Below are 14,875 nucleotides of genomic sequence, written 5' to 3'. Positions count from 1 at the left end.
GACGTGATCAGCGGCTCGGGCGATAGGACTGACTCGTGAGACGCGATCACGGCAACTAACCCCACGTGTCTGTACCACAGTACCATAGTAGAGTCCACAGCGACGTTACAGAGGACAAGAGCATAGCAACACCTGCCATCCGCTGACAAGCTCGGGAGACGTTTCTCAAGTCCTACATTCCGGTCGTTTCTCGTGCTGGACCGCGGGCTTCTATTCACTCACTCCAAGAAGCCTCGCAACTGACAGGCCCCGAAGCTGGTGTCATCTCAGCAGCTCCAGTGGATGTCCCCGTACGCTATCTATAACCCCGACGACAACCGTTGCGGCCACTCGACCTCGCGCTGTGATACCCTCTCAGCCCTCGAATAGGGCCCGGGACCTCGTGCATCTCGCCCACCCGTTGTCAACACCAGAGTAAGCAATCCGGCCGACTGTCCACCATGGCGAGAGACTCGACACCCGCCGCCGACACCGACGCCGATGCGGAAGCACACGATCCCATGACGGCGTCCTACCTGTCCGTTGCTTCTCAGCAGAGCGCGGGCCCCCCTTCACCCACATACACGCGCCGAAGCCGTATGAGGTCGAGAAGACCGTCGCTCTCCGACCATACACCCGACGAGCGCACTTCTCTGTTACGACCTTCGAGGTCGCACATTCGCATTCAAAGTCCAAATGGGTCTGTGACGCCCAAGAGCCCGCGCCTTTCAAGGCACCAGAGCTATGCAGGAGTTGCGTTGAACCCAAAACACCATAACAGAGGTGGATCCTGGGGCCAGCGTTTAATTCAGGCTATCGGAGACCGACAGGAGTCCCTGGCCGAGTCCAAAGGCTCCATCTTCGCCGACGAGCGTGTGTGGTACGATCAGTTCACCTCAACCGACTGGGTTCACGATAGCATAGCGGATGCGTACAGGGTGAAAGCACTGCGATCCAGGAAGGGATTCTGGGGCAAAGCCATCGTGCTTTTCGATGGCGCTCAGGGCTGGATACTTAGTGCTGTGGTGGGCTTTCTGGTAGCAGTACTTGCCTACTGCGTCAACGTGGCCGAGACCACCATGTTCGATTTCAAAGATGGCTATTGTGCTAAGGCATGGTACCTTAGAGAGAAGGTATGCTATCCCCAAATCCGTCATGCAAGTGCCGCTTGGCGCCAGGGCTGCTTTGACTGACCACGATCTCCAGCGATGCTGTCCGCATGGCCCGTGTACTGATTGGCGAAACTGGTCCGAAGTCTTCGGCGGTCGTATCTTCGGAGAGAAGTGGACCGAGTTTGCTATCTACCTTGTGGCTGTGGTCATGCTCTCGGTATTGTCCTGTCTTTTGACCTTGACAACAAAGACTGTGGTTCCCTCGGCATATCGAATGACCACGCTGGATGAGAACTTCGCAGCAGAACATGTGAGCCCATTGGAGGATGAAGATAACGAAGATGAGGCTGTCAGCCCCAGACAGCCACCGCAGGAGCCAGAAGCTGCCCCCATGGTATACTACTCCGCTGCTGGAAGTGGTGTTGCCGAGGTGCGAGTGATTCTCAGCGGCTTCGTCCTCCACGGGTTTCTCGGTTTCAAAACACTAGTCGTGAAGTCAGCAGGTCTGATCCTGAGTGTGGCTTCAGGTTTGAGTCTCGGCAAAGAGGGACCGTACGTTCATATCGCCACTTGTATCGGCAACATCGCTTGTCGATTATTCGCCAAGTACGACCAGAACGACGCCAAGAGGCGTGAGGTTCTGTCCGCTGCCGCTGCCGCTGGTGTTGTCGTCGCTTTCGGTGCTCCTCTCGGTGGCGTCCTGTTCGGGTTGGAGGAGGTTGCTTATTTCTTCCCAGCGAAGACGCTGTTTCGGACTTTCTTCTGCTGTATCACCGCCGCTCTTTCCCTGAAGTTCTTGAACCCCTACGGAACGCACAAGATCGTCATGTTTGAGGTTCGCTACAAGGTCGACTGGGAATACTTCGAGCTTGGCAGTTTTATTCTCTGCGGCATTCTCGGCGGTGCTGCTGGTGCCTTATTCATAAAAGCGTCGAGAAAATGGGCTGTCACCTTCCGAAAGATCCCGACCATCAAAAAATACCCCATGGTTGAAGTTATTATGGTGGCCTTGATCACGGCGCTTATCGGCTATTGGAACCCATTGACGAAACTGCCGGTGGCAAAGCTTCTCCTGAATCTAGCGGCACCATGCGATGACGAATCAAGAGACCCGTTGGGACTCTGTCCTGATGATATCAATGAAATACCTGGAATCATGCGAACACTGCTAGCTGCGTTTGTGATCAAGGGGTTTCTGACCATTATCACTTTTGGCATCAAAGTCCCAGCAGGAATTTACGTGCCATCCATGGTTGTTGGTGGTCTGATGGGCAGAATTATCGGGCATGCAGTACAGTGGGTTGTCTTACGCTTCCCATCTTGGGGTATATGGGGTACGTGCCCAGTGTTTGCCGAAGCAACTTGTGTCCAACCAGGTGTCTATGGTCTCATCGCTGCCGGATCCACCATGTGTGGTGTGACGAGGTTGTCCGTTACTCTGGCCGTCATTCTCTTTGAACTTACCGGAAGTCTCGATTACGTCCTGCCGTTCTCCCTAGCAATCCTCGTTGCAAAGTGGACAGCGGACGCGATGGAGCCGTTGAGTATTTACGACCTGTTGACCGAGATGAACTCCTACCCCTTCCTGAACAACAAGCACAAGCCAATTTTCACGTCCGACCTGGCAGATATCGTTCCTCGAGTGCGTCGCGAGCGCATCATTGACATTACAAATTCACCTCTTGTTCCGGCCCTAAGCCTAAGGACGAAACTCGAGCTCCTCCACAGGGCTGGCGAGCTAGATGGTGGCCTGCCTATCTTGCGGGACGGCGTGCTCGTTGGGCTGATCCCCGCACCGGATTTGGAATATGCGCTCGATAGTCTCGACGACGAGGGATCCTCCCTCTGTTTGATGGCTCATGTGCCGTCAATCGATGACGATGATGGTGATGCGGTTCGTGACCCAACGGACTTCACCCCTTACATCGACCCTGCCCCTGTTGCTCTTGACATACGGTCACCGATGGACCTTGTATATGAGTGCTTCGTCAAGCTTGGCCTTCGGTACATATGCGTCCTAAAGGATGGACGGTACGCTGGCATGGTAAGTTGTGACCTGGCGCCCTTTATAGCACAGCGGCTAATATTTTTCTCTAGACACATAAGAAGCGCTTCGTGAAATATATGCGTGAACTTGAGGAGAAGGAGCATGCGAAATAACGGCATGAATTGTTGTTTGGACTTTTTCTGTCTTGCGAGCAAATGCCTTAGTTTACTGCATATTTAAGACTGGCATTTTCTATGCATTTTCAACGGATTGCATTGGCATGGCCTGGTGGCTCATCAAGTACTTTTGCGGTTTCACACTGCATCTTTAGCAAGAATATGATCTGGTTGTGACAGATCATTTTGATATATCCCTATTAGAATACGCCTGCTTTTATATACCGACATTCAGCTAGTAAGTTTTCCACGAGTCCCAGCTGCCGTCTCTCACTGCCTCTTCCAATTCCGAAAACACCAAGTCGGGTCTCGGCAGGTGCGCTGAGTCCTCGGTGATTTTATATTGTCCATCACTTGTTTGCCACCGATCATATTCAGGTATCCGTTGGAACGTCATTATCCGTGGAGCGGCGAACGACCGGAAGACCATTGGCCCTAGCAAGTAGTCCTTGCATGATCCTTGACCATCCGTCAGGCAGTTCCATGGCGTTTCTGGCAACGTCGCCCTGACCCCAGAACGGTGCGAAAACTCATGAAGAAGGAACCCCAAATGATCTATGATACTGCGACTTTGCGTCATCAATCCCTCCAACTCTGCCACTGCTAAGGGATCAATCTTCTTGTATCCCTTCCACGAATTGTCCGTACGCGGGCGGCCGTACGTTTGCCTCTGCCAGTCGATGTAGGCACGCGGGCTTTTCTCAGTTTCCCACTTCCCATCTTGCGCGTTGTATGTATGGGTTACAAGATCCTCAACCGGCGTTGACCAGAAGTTATGAAGCTGGACCATATACGGCAGGATTTCCGAATTATTGTCCCAACGGTACTTGCGTCCTTGTTCCCCGATGACTGCCAAAACACCGAAAACCATGTTCATGAAATGCTGCTCGCGCTCGTTGTCCTTAGCACGCGGGAATGAGTGCGGATCTTGCCTCTCGTTGCGCAAGGCTGAAGTGAACAGTTTGAGATCCTTGGCTATGTGCTGTAGCAGTTGTTAGCACTATGCGTCGGCACCTTGACGTTGCATTTGGGAACAAAATTACCTTCTCCGGGTTATACTGCTCGCACGAGTCCCATGGGTCTCCTAGCTGAACGCTCCATTGTCTGTATCGCCTTTCTTTTATGTAGCAGTGGTCAAATGTTGTCTTGCATGATTCGTAGCACTGGGCTAGACGGCGATAGCATGCCGGGGCCGGCTTTAGATTATAATCCACGCCATTCCAGAATGTGATGCCGAGGAAACTTTCTGCTCTCGCACTATCCAAGAGAAGAAGCAACAGAAGTCCCAGCAGAGCCAATTTCTCCATCTTGGCGCTTATGTGTGTGGTCGATTGGTGTGGATGAGAAGCGCACGAAGACAAGTGTTTTGGGAGCCGCTCCCATTTCTAGGTAGTCTACAGAATCTCAAAATTGAGCATGGTGTCTCGTAGCCAGGGGAAATTCGCTAAAGAAACATGGCACTACCGCGCAGTTGTTACAAGTTGACACGAGTACAGTTGTATGAGTTGTATGTATGAGTCACTAGGCCAGATTGTGTCTTTTGGTGGACACATTTTTGTGGGATTCGTTTAAGCAACTTGGTGGGCCACATCGTAGGACAGTTGGCTGTAGCGCAGGAATAAGTCGTGCACCAACCTGGGAAGGCGACCTTGGGAAGTTGCAGACATTCGAGAGTCCTTTGAGTCGCGTGATCCTAAGTTCGTCCAATTCTCAGAAGGAATTGTCCTCCTGACAAAGTGCGCACTAGACCGAAGTCAACCCATCTCGTAGCCACGTTTTCTATCTCGATAGGCATCGGACAAAGTCTCTTAGCCACGGTCCGACAAGATTTATTGAGATGAAACTCGTCCAATGGTCAGACACGAGCGACGTTGCAGGGATGACCCTAGAGTTGCCAACGTATGCCCGACGAGGCAGAGCTAAATCGAGACTATAAACCGACCTCGAGAGCATCGCCGCGCGCCCCCCACATCATCAAGGCTCGTTTTCCGTCGTTTGCAAATTGTAAAGATGAATGTCAAAGGTAGCGCGAACTCAAGATAAACTCGCGATATGGTTAAGGATTGGGCTTTTATGTAGCTTCTGAGTCTGTAGTACTGCCCGGCTCCGCGTGTCTCAGGGGATGCCGTCCCTGTATAACCTTGATTACCAACCCCGCAAAGTATCGGGTCAGACATATAAGTCGTCGCCATGTTGCCGACATGAATCGATCTCAGGAGGCCTCGAACATTCGAAGCTATCTATCACGCTACTAAAGAAAGAAGACAATGATCAACCTGTCACTTCTGATCCTGAGTCTCCTGATCGAGCCCCTGACGGGCCTCAGTTTAGGGGCTTACGGGCCGGATTACGCGCCTCCGCAGCCTGGCAAGCATAGAGGCAACAAGTTGACGGAAGAGATGCAATGGGAGGGCTACTTCCTGACCCAGTGTACCGACAGCACCAACCCGCGGCTCCAGTTCTCGGAGGTCGCCTGGTACCGGAACGCCTCACTGTCGTGCCCGGAGAACGGAAACAAATACAAGCCACGCTGCCATCCACCACATGATTGGGGCTGGATCGGTAACCAAGCACCGATTGACTGGGCGGCCCAACCCGGCGAGTGGGTAAAATACTCCTCCCCATGTTGTGAATGTACCATGATGTTCGTGGGAACGATCGCCATTACTAACATACTCTTGCCTCGGGGGTTTAGTGCATGACGTTCAAGGGAAATCGATCCCCATTTTGTGTCCAGATCAAGCACGACATGCTACGCCAGGTAAGGCCATTCGCCGCTACACCTTTATCTACATGAACCAAAGGCTGACCACTCTATGCTACAAGCCTGCGGGCAAGTTCGCCGGCGAAGCTGTAGTAGGTTGCGGGGGTGTCGGACTGAACTGTTGGCGGTGGGGTGACGAGCTACTCTGGCAGGGGAGCGCCACGTGCTGGGCAGAGTACTTCTGCCAGTATAAGCCTCCCAAGCCGGCCCCGAAGCGGGTGACTGGGAAGCATCAGTCTCCTATGCGGGAGCCGGGGGCCAAAAGTATCTTGGTGGAGCCCTCGGAGCTGTGAATTGCGTGGCGGTGACAAGTTAAGAGGGGAAGTTCGTTCTGAGGGCTAGCCACCAGTTGTAAATTAAGTCGCTATGTAATTCATGACTATAATGTAGCTTCGCGAGTCTGTATCATCATGGATCCGGGGCTTCCAGAATCTGCCTTGTATGTGAGTACGTATCTAGACTCTCCCAGAGAAGGATGTCAAGAAATGCCGTATGGCTATCTGTGAGCTAATATTCAAGCATGATCTATTGACAAAGCCGATAAAGCGGCACCTTTACTAGATTAACCATACAATTGCGCCATCGGCCTCTTACGCCTGCTTCGAGGCCCACCGATCTTTCTTGGTAGAACGGGTATTTCAAGCATGCTTCCTGCTGCGCAAGACTTCTACTTCATCGGAATGACCCTGTAAATATCACAAGTATCAGAAAGTATCTTGCAACAAGTTTAGGATTATCAGCCTTGACGTTTATTGGCCCGAAGTAACGAATGTCTGCAACCGGAGAGGATAGAGCAGAGGCACCATCTTCCGAGAGGAGGTGTGTATTACGACTATTTTGTAATCTGGACTAGTTTATTACCTGCTCTCCTCTGAGTTCCGTGTGTCTCAACGCAAGACAACCATTCTACCTTCTACAACGGTCGCGAACCATCTCTTAGTATCCCCTTTTATGAATCTTATGACTGGATATAAGGAAACCACTTCGAATCATGAACCTTGCCTTACCCAATACGGGGACATGGCATCAGCCACATCACGCATTGGTATCTTCTCCCCGACTCATCAGAGGTCTTGTGAGCCACGCTGTGTTGAAACTGAGATCCGGAGTCAGACAAACCCTTTAAGGTACAACAGTTCGCACCGTGCCGTGAACCTCACTACTTGGCCGACTGCGAGTGACGTCGCTTAGTCCCCTGCGCAGCGGTGGCAGCCCACTTCTGAAACCACTCAAGTGCTTCTGGGTTAGCCACACTGGCATTGGTCTTAATCTTAATGCCGCTGAGAATTTGCTTAACTGCAACCTCGATCCTACGAATTGTAATGTCAGCATGTAACTGCTATACGAATGTGTTGCCTTGCCCAATGTCATCGGCAGTAGCTTAGCACTAGGCGCAGCGATGCTACGCATCGATGTGCGAAGAGGGACATATTTCGTAAAGAAAAGGGGCACTGAAAGACAATGGCGAGACTCACTTCTTCCCGTTGCCGGTCCTCGGGATCCCGGCGCCAGCCTCCTCGACGATGCCGGGCACATGTCTTGGGCTCAGCTCCTTCTTGATGGTGTCCTTGATACGGGCAGCCAGCTCAGGCCCGAACGCCTTGCCCTCGCACATGACGACGAACAGGCAGACGGTCTCATCGATGTCCGTCTCGCGGCGGCGGCCCACACACACGGCGTCCTCGACCTCGCCGCCAAAGTAGCGCGTGAGGATGTTGTAGATCTCGGCACTGCCGAAACGCACGCCCGACGGCTTGAGCACGCCGTCGCTGCGGCCCAGCATTGTGAGCCCTCCCGTCCGCGGGTCGATGCGCACGAAGTCGCCGTGGTGCCACACGCCTTCGAACCGCTCAAAGTACGATGCCTTGTACTTGGCGTCGCCGCCAGGGCCCCAAAAGGTCAGGGGTTGGCAGGGGAAGGGCTGCGTGCATACGAGCTCACCGTCTTCCCCTGGCGTCGGCTCACCGGTCACGGAGTCAGCAACTCCGATGGCCATGCCGAGTCCCGCGCACTGGATCTCGCCGGCGTACACAGGCAGCAGCGGGCACGGATCCCCGAAAAGACTGATGATATCGGTGCCGCCAGTGATGGAGCCGAGGTTGATGGTCGGCGGGAAGGCACGGTAGACGAAGCTGAAGGTGGATGGCGGCAAGGGTGATGCTGTAGAGTATATGGCCTGCAAATGTGACAGGTCCAGGTCTGCCTCCTTGACTGGCAGGACGTTGTTGGTTTCCAAGGTGGTTAGATACGCAGCCGAGGTACCGAAGTGCGTAACCTTGAACTTAGACAGGAGCATCGGAAGGGAAAGGTAGCCGTTGGGCTTGAATGGCGACCCTGTGTATAGCACGAGGGTTGCACCACAGGCGAGGGCTGCAATGCTCCAGTGCCACATCATCCACGAGGTCGTGGTGTAGTAGAGCATGGTCGAGGAAGAGTCAATTGAGCAATGGAGGAAATGCTCCTTTTTGTGCTGGATCAACGTCCCGAGTGCCGTGTGCACAATAGCCTTCGGAAGGCCAGTTGTGCCACTAGAGTAGAGGATGTATAGTGGATGGGATGGCGGCAGCTGCTCGAATTTGAGGGGCTCCTCTGAGCTGGAGCTCTTGAAGCTCTCGAACTCCACGGCTTTCACTGCCTTTGCTTCTATATCTGCCAAACCCAGTTCGACGTCGATGTTGTTGATCACAACCACAAGTTCGAGTCCCTTGTCCTTCAGACCATCCACGACCTGTAGCGTCTTCTCCGTGCTGGCCCATGACTTGCCGTTGTAGACCATCCCGTTATCCGCAAATAGTACTTTGGGTCCAATCTGGGCTAGGCGGTCCAGCACAGCGCTCACTCCGTTGTCAGGACTGATCCCAGTCCACACGGCACCAATGGCTGCTGCACTGAGGCTGGCCACGATAGCCTGCACGTGGTTTGATACGAAGCCAGCTACCACATCGTTCTTCTTCAGACCGGCGGCCCGCAGTGCATTGGAGCATTGCCGTACGGCTTCACGAAGCTCGGCCCAGGTGGTCGTGACCTCCTTGCCTTCCAGCTCAGTGACTGTGATGGTTGCGGGTGACGTATCTGAGATATTGGCGTTCTTGGGAAACAGCATGTTTTCCGCGAAGTTCAGTAAAGCGCCCGAGAAGAAGTCTGGGCGCGGATACATCGGTGCCTTTGGTGGCAAGACCTACAGCCGCAGTTAGCCGGATATCCAAAGCCATGAGCTTGATGAGCGTAGTAGTCGCATCGGCATCGGTAGCTGAGTTCTATTATCAGGCCTGTGGTTTGACATGGTGCCGTCCTGGGAACTTGTCTCCGGCGCCACGGACCGATGCCTCGGACCGCCCGCCTACAATTCGTGCCCTCCCCTCGGATTCCTTCGTTTGCGGTCTTTCTTGCTCATTTCCCGGTCCGTTCCATGCCGTACAAGAAGCCGGAGACACTTGCAGCCCGCCCGTGAGCAGCCCGCCGTGAGGGGGCGGCGGCCCAAGGTTTGCCGCATCTCGCCTCTCCATCTCATACCCGGGGGCCTACATCGGAGCAGAATCGCCTACCTCGGTGTACGGCTTAGACGCCTGAATGCCGCAGAATCGCCACACATCCTCCCAAAACGCAGCAACATTCTCAATCGACCACTTGTATAGGCCCGGATAATCGTCAATGTCCAGACTGTATTTGGTCTTGACATGCTGCAGAAATTTGTACATGTGCGTGGATTCCGGGTCCGGATGTCGCCATAGCTCAAGCGGTGCAATCTGTGAACCCATGCTGTCGACTGGTGTTTCTTCCTCTGCCAATACACTGAGTTGGTGTTCGAGAACAAAGAAAGCGATATGTAGGTGTAAAGTTATTTAAACGGTCAAGAAATTGTCAATTGACGGGAGAGACACGAATAGAAGATCAGTTGGCCCAGGGTCTGTCTTCCGTGAGTCGGATTCCGAGCGAGCTAAATCTCGGACGGGAAATGCTGTCGGCACGGAGAGTCCAGGGGACTGACGGGTCGACCACCACCATGTTGGGACCTTCTCGAATCGATGGAATTCCGATGGGGGACTACAGCGAGGGCTATTCGCGGCTTGATCAATTTATGGTTTCTGACACTTTGTGTCCCCGTGGGGTTGCGCCTCGCCTCCTTCAGGCTGTCAGCTTCTTAGACTGGTAATACCTAGATTGAGCTACCTTACTTATACGTTTGCTGCAGTTGTGCCGCTGATCAGCGAAACAACGCGGCAACGGCCGAGATGCCATGCCCACTGCCCACTGCCCACTGCCCACTGCCCACTGCCTATTGCCCGCTGCCCACGGGCTGCTTCTCCTGAGTGGCCGCCCGACTTAGGGTTTAACTGGAGTCTGGAGATTAGCTGGTGCCAGTGTAGATCAGCCAGCATAACTGCCTATCACAGCATAAACAGCGTTATGCAGCCGAGCCGAGTCTACCGATTCCGAACCTTGCGAGATATGGAGCTCATCAGCTTTAAGCGCGGTGTTGGCGAACGCACTAGAAGGGGCCTTAAAATCCTGTGCAATTTGACAGGAGCAACAAAGCTGACAGGGTCGACATGGGAGCCCTCCCGAGAGGGGCTGCTTTTCAAGAGTTTATTCTGGTACCTGGCGATCCAAAGCAGCGTTCGCTTGACTTGACAATTACTAACACAAGGCGCTTGGTTGTGATCGGGGCAGCCGCTGGCCCCTGATGCCACGACGATGACGATCTGTTTTGTTGCAGCTACCGGCTGCTCATATATTGAGGTTCATCCGAGGCGGCAATGGGTTGATTGCATGATGCAATCTGTATCATGCTTTCTGCAAGGTGCAACGCTACAGCACACCCGACTACGACTTGCAGCAGTGGCAGCAAGCTAAAGAAACGAGCCGCAGTGTACTGGAGTAAAGTAACAATACTGACAAAACGAGGCCAATGATCAATGATGTGGGCTTGTAGCTGCTCTGCACCTATTTCGACGCTGTGGCACAAACATACAGAGCACTATGACTGGCACCTCGTCGATTGGCGTTAATTTACGACGCTGTGCCCATTGCTGGTGCTGTACGACTACCTACCAACAGTACGCTGCTGTCGTGTGACCGGGAAAGATCGCGGCCCCTGAATTTCCATTGATCGGTACGGATATTGCCCAATTGCCCAACGCCTTTCATTAGCGACTGGAGAGAGTGTCGGGTTGTTAGTGGACACCGAGCCTGGGGACAGGGTGATTTGCGAGGGGGCCAAGCTACCAAGGGAGATCCCGCGCCCGCAGGTGATTGAAAGAGCCGAAGGGCGCGAAGCTGGTATTGGGTCCTAACGTAAGGCAGGCGGCGATGTGGGATGGCAGCAATGAGCGACAAGGATGGGATCATGGGCTGATGGGCAGATGGCGATGGAGATGGGAGATGGAGATGGGGCACGCCTAGCGAACGGATCACCCGGAATTTGGATGGACAGGGGCCTGACGGCGGGCCCATCAGAGGCTGAGTGGGTTTTGCAGCAAAATTGTGCATCTCCAGGGGGTCATAGCCTCTGTTCCTCTAAATTAGGTCTCCTCATCTCGAGACTCGAGCCCTTTTCCTTCCTGCTTTCTCCTCCTCCTCCACGATCTGCAGTGTTCGCTTGCTGTGGTACTCGTGAGTGAGGTCGTCGTCGTCATCGTCTTGACAGCACACTGCATCCTCTGCGCGCAACGGCAGCTTGATCAGTCGTTGTTTGACTTTTGAGCTCGGCCTTGGTCCACGCCAATCCGCCTGCCACCGACTCGACGCCGCTTCCGCCCATTCCAGCTGCTAAGTAGCTGCCGCCCGCCGCCCACCGCCCCCTCGGCCAACAGCGAGAGCGAAACGCACATCGAATAGCTTGCCATTCGACGGCTATCGTGTCGGCGGAATAGTAATTGTAATAATCGCAGCACGTCAGGAACCCTGGGTTGTCTTGTCTGCTGGTATTCTCCTGGTGAGTTCCTGCTAGGCAACCTTTGTCTTGTCCCCTCCGTCCCCCAGTCAGATCCAATGGCATCATGCATCTTCGAAAGACGCCTTCCACCGCCACAGCCGACGGCGCGTCCACCTAGAGATCTGCACACTCTCCTGGCGGATTCAGACGTTGGACGGCCGGCCCAGGAGGCGGTGTCCCTTGCTTGTTACTCCCCCCATCCAACTCTACGCTACCTATCCCATCCTTTCCATGCCCAGACTCGTAGCTAACCCGGACGTCTCCTATTCAGAACACCTAATAGACACAGACTTAGACTTGGGACTGGCAGTTGCGCGCCTCGCTTCTGGTCGCATCACCAACCTCGAACCATCCCCGGCATCTGCAGGCCCACGATAGAAATGCCCCGCCGCATCTCCATCCCCTTCACCAACTCCACCAGCATGCCAGAGACGGAAAGGACTGGCGATAGGAGACCATCTACGTCCAAAGGCAACCGCCTCAGCCAGCTCTTCTCAAGCTCGCCCCGGCAGAAGGACCAGCCGACTGCCCAGCAGGCCCTCATGGCCATGCAGAACAACTCTTCGCGGTCCATCACCGCCCCCAGCCTCGCGCTGCCCACCATCTCCCTCTCGACCGCCACGGCCGGCGAGCCCAACGGCGATGAGCCCACCACGCTCTTCCAGCCTCCCTCGTCCGAGGAGATCACCTTCAAGCGCCGCGCCGATACCCAGTTCGGCCCCTTGAACCACGCGAGCCACCGCTATGTCAGCAAGCACCACGGAGAGCCCCTCAAGGCCCCCGTCATTGACGAGCCCCCGTACTACTATGTCCTCACTACCTACATCAGCTACCTGCTCCTCATTGCTCTTGGCCACGTCCGGGACTTTTTCGGCAAGAGGTTTAGCAAGAACCCTATGTACAAGAGTGTTAAGCCGATTAACGGCTATGCGCCTCTCACCGACGATTTCGATAGTTTCTACGTCCGCAGACTCAAGATGCGCATTGACGACTGCTTCGCCCGCCCGACTACTGGCGTCCCGGGTCGTTATATCTCTCTCATGGACCGCGTCTCGAGCGACTACAACCGCTCCTACTCCTTTACTGGCACACACACCGAGACTCTGAACATGAGCTCCTACAACTACCTTGGCTTTGCTCAATCCGATGGTCCCTGCGCCGACGCCGTGGAGGAGTGCGTCAAGAGGTACGGTCTCAGCTCCTGCAGCCCTCGTGGGGATGTTGGTACCTCGGATCTCGCCGTCGAGGTGGAAAAGGAGATTGCTTCCTTCGTCGGCAAGCCCGCTGCCATGGTCTTCTCGATGGGCTTCGTCACCAACGCCAGTTCATTCCCTGCTTTGGTTTCCAAGGGTTGCCTCATCATCTCCGACGAGCTGAACCATGCCTCTATCCGTGTTGGTGCTCGTCTGTCCGGTGCTGTTGTTCGGTCTTTCAAGCACAACGACATGCCTGATTTGGAGAAGAGACTGCGTGAGGCTATCGCCCAGGGACAGCCTCGCACTCACCGTCCGTGGAAGAAGATCTTGGTCGCTGTTGAGGGTCTGTACTCCATGGAAGGCACCATGTGCGATTTGCCGGGTATCCTGAAGCTCAAGGAAACCTACAAGTTTTACCTGTTCGTTGACGAAGCCCACAGCATTGGCGCCCTCGGCCCCAATGGACGTGGTGTCTGTGACTACTTCGGTATTGACCCTGCCCATGTCGATATTCTTATGGGAACTTTGACCAAATCCTTCGGCGCCAACGGCGGTTACGTTGCGGCTAACCCCCAAATCATCGCCAAGTTGAGGAGCACCAACGCGGCTACCCAGCTGGGTGAGTCGCCTGCCCCTTCGGTTCTGATGCAGATTCTCGCCTCCTTGAAGCTCATCAACGGAGAGCTGGTACCCGGACAGGGTGAGGAGCGTCTGCAGCGTATTGCCTTCAACTCGCGGTACCTGCGACTAGGCTTGAAGCGTCTTGGCCTCATCGTTTACGGTCACGATGATTCGCCTATTATCCCTGTTCCTCTTTACAACCCTGGCAAGATGTCCGCCTTCAGTCATGAGATGTTGAAGCGGAAGATCTCGGTCGTCGTTGTGGGATACCCTGCTACGCCACTTATCAGCTCCCGTGTACGATTCTGTGTCTCCGCAGCGCACAACAAGGACGATATGGACCGACTTCTCGCCGCCTGTGACGAGGTCGGAGACATCCTGCAGCTCAAGTTCTCGACTGGCATTGCTGGCGGACAGAAGCTGCCACAGGGCATTACCCCCGAGAACGAGGCCGAGTGGCGCAAAGAGAATGGCATCGAGCAATCCTACGAAGCACCCCGCTGGGCACTGGATGATGTCATTGAGAGTGGCGTCGCGGATTCCAAAGTCAAGCTTGTATAGACGAATGATGTTATAATTATCTAGAGCACGGTACGGCGTTTTATGTCATTTTATTGGCACCAAGAAATGAAGATCACCAGGGCGCCTCGGAGTTGTGGATTATAGACTACTGGTCGGTAATGAGGTTGGTTTGAGGTTTGGCCCGCACTCGCTTACAATCTTCACTTCTTCAAGTCGACCCTCCCCACGGAGAAAAACAACCCCCTATCAACAAAAGCGAACGGGCGGCGGAGCAACTGACGGCATATTTTTGTCGGGAAAGCATTCAATGCCAGAGATACCCCTATGCTATACACTGTATTTATTGCAGTCGTGTTTGGTTCTGGTCGACTGGGCCCCCCTTTTAACAGACGCGTCCCACGGACGCGAGTTCGGTTTTACATTTGCACTGGAGTTTGGCATCGTTCGGAGCAGGGACTTATGGGGCCCTTGCTATAATGGGACCTGCGTATATAGACTCACTCTTCAGATAGCAATGTACGAACTTCCAATCAATTAATTCCTAGAGCCCTGGTAACGGTGACCAAACTACGCAGAATGTCTC

The 14,875-nt window shown here is 54.2% G+C and overlaps 5 protein-coding genes across 5 annotated transcripts; 3 read left to right on the top strand and 2 right to left on the bottom strand.

The window, feature by feature from the left end:
• Positions 1-440: 440 nt before the first annotated feature.
• On the top strand, positions 441-3,251 carry JN550_006551 (uncharacterized protein; the record flags this gene model as incomplete). The annotated part of the gene is made up of 3 exons (XM_049318302.1): positions 441-1,112; positions 1,186-3,135; positions 3,189-3,251. 3 exons carry the CDS (start codon positions 441-443, stop codon positions 3,249-3,251), a joined length of 2,685 nt encoding a protein of 894 aa, XP_049171439.1.
• Positions 3,252-3,489: 238 nt separating this feature from the next.
• On the bottom strand, positions 3,490-4,561 carry JN550_006550 (uncharacterized protein; the record flags this gene model as incomplete). Its single annotated transcript, XM_049318301.1, has 2 exons — positions 3,490-4,236; positions 4,298-4,561. 2 exons carry the CDS (start codon positions 4,559-4,561, stop codon positions 3,490-3,492), a joined length of 1,011 nt encoding a protein of 336 aa, XP_049171438.1.
• A 960-nt stretch (positions 4,562-5,521) lies between these two features.
• Positions 5,522-6,311, top strand: JN550_006549 (uncharacterized protein; the record flags this gene model as incomplete). The annotated part of the gene is made up of 3 exons (XM_049318300.1): positions 5,522-5,882; positions 6,016-6,110; positions 6,171-6,311. The coding sequence occupies 3 exons, from the start codon at positions 5,522-5,524 to the stop codon at positions 6,309-6,311; spliced, it is 597 nt and encodes a 198-aa protein (XP_049171437.1).
• Positions 6,312-7,177: 866 nt separating this feature from the next.
• Positions 7,178-9,776, bottom strand: JN550_006548 (uncharacterized protein; the record flags this gene model as incomplete). The annotated part of the gene is made up of 3 exons (XM_049318299.1): positions 7,178-7,328; positions 7,494-9,196; positions 9,564-9,776. 3 exons carry the CDS (start codon positions 9,774-9,776, stop codon positions 7,178-7,180), a joined length of 2,067 nt encoding a protein of 688 aa, XP_049171436.1.
• A 2,557-nt stretch (positions 9,777-12,333) lies between these two features.
• JN550_006547 (uncharacterized protein) lies at positions 12,334-14,331 on the top strand (the record flags this gene model as incomplete). Its single annotated transcript, XM_049318298.1, has 1 exon — positions 12,334-14,331. One exon carries the CDS (start codon positions 12,334-12,336, stop codon positions 14,329-14,331), a length of 1,998 nt encoding a protein of 665 aa, XP_049171435.1.
• Between the last annotated feature and the right edge of the window lie 544 nt (positions 14,332-14,875).

This window comes from Neoarthrinium moseri, assembly GCF_022829205.1.
Source record: "Neoarthrinium moseri strain CBS 164.80 chromosome Unknown scaffold23_Wmoseri_CBS_16480, whole genome shotgun sequence".
NCBI lineage: Eukaryota > Fungi > Ascomycota > Sordariomycetes > Amphisphaeriales > Apiosporaceae > Neoarthrinium > Neoarthrinium moseri.
Note: the sequence above shows the minus strand (reverse complement) of the source record. Positions and strands in the feature narration are given on the sequence as shown.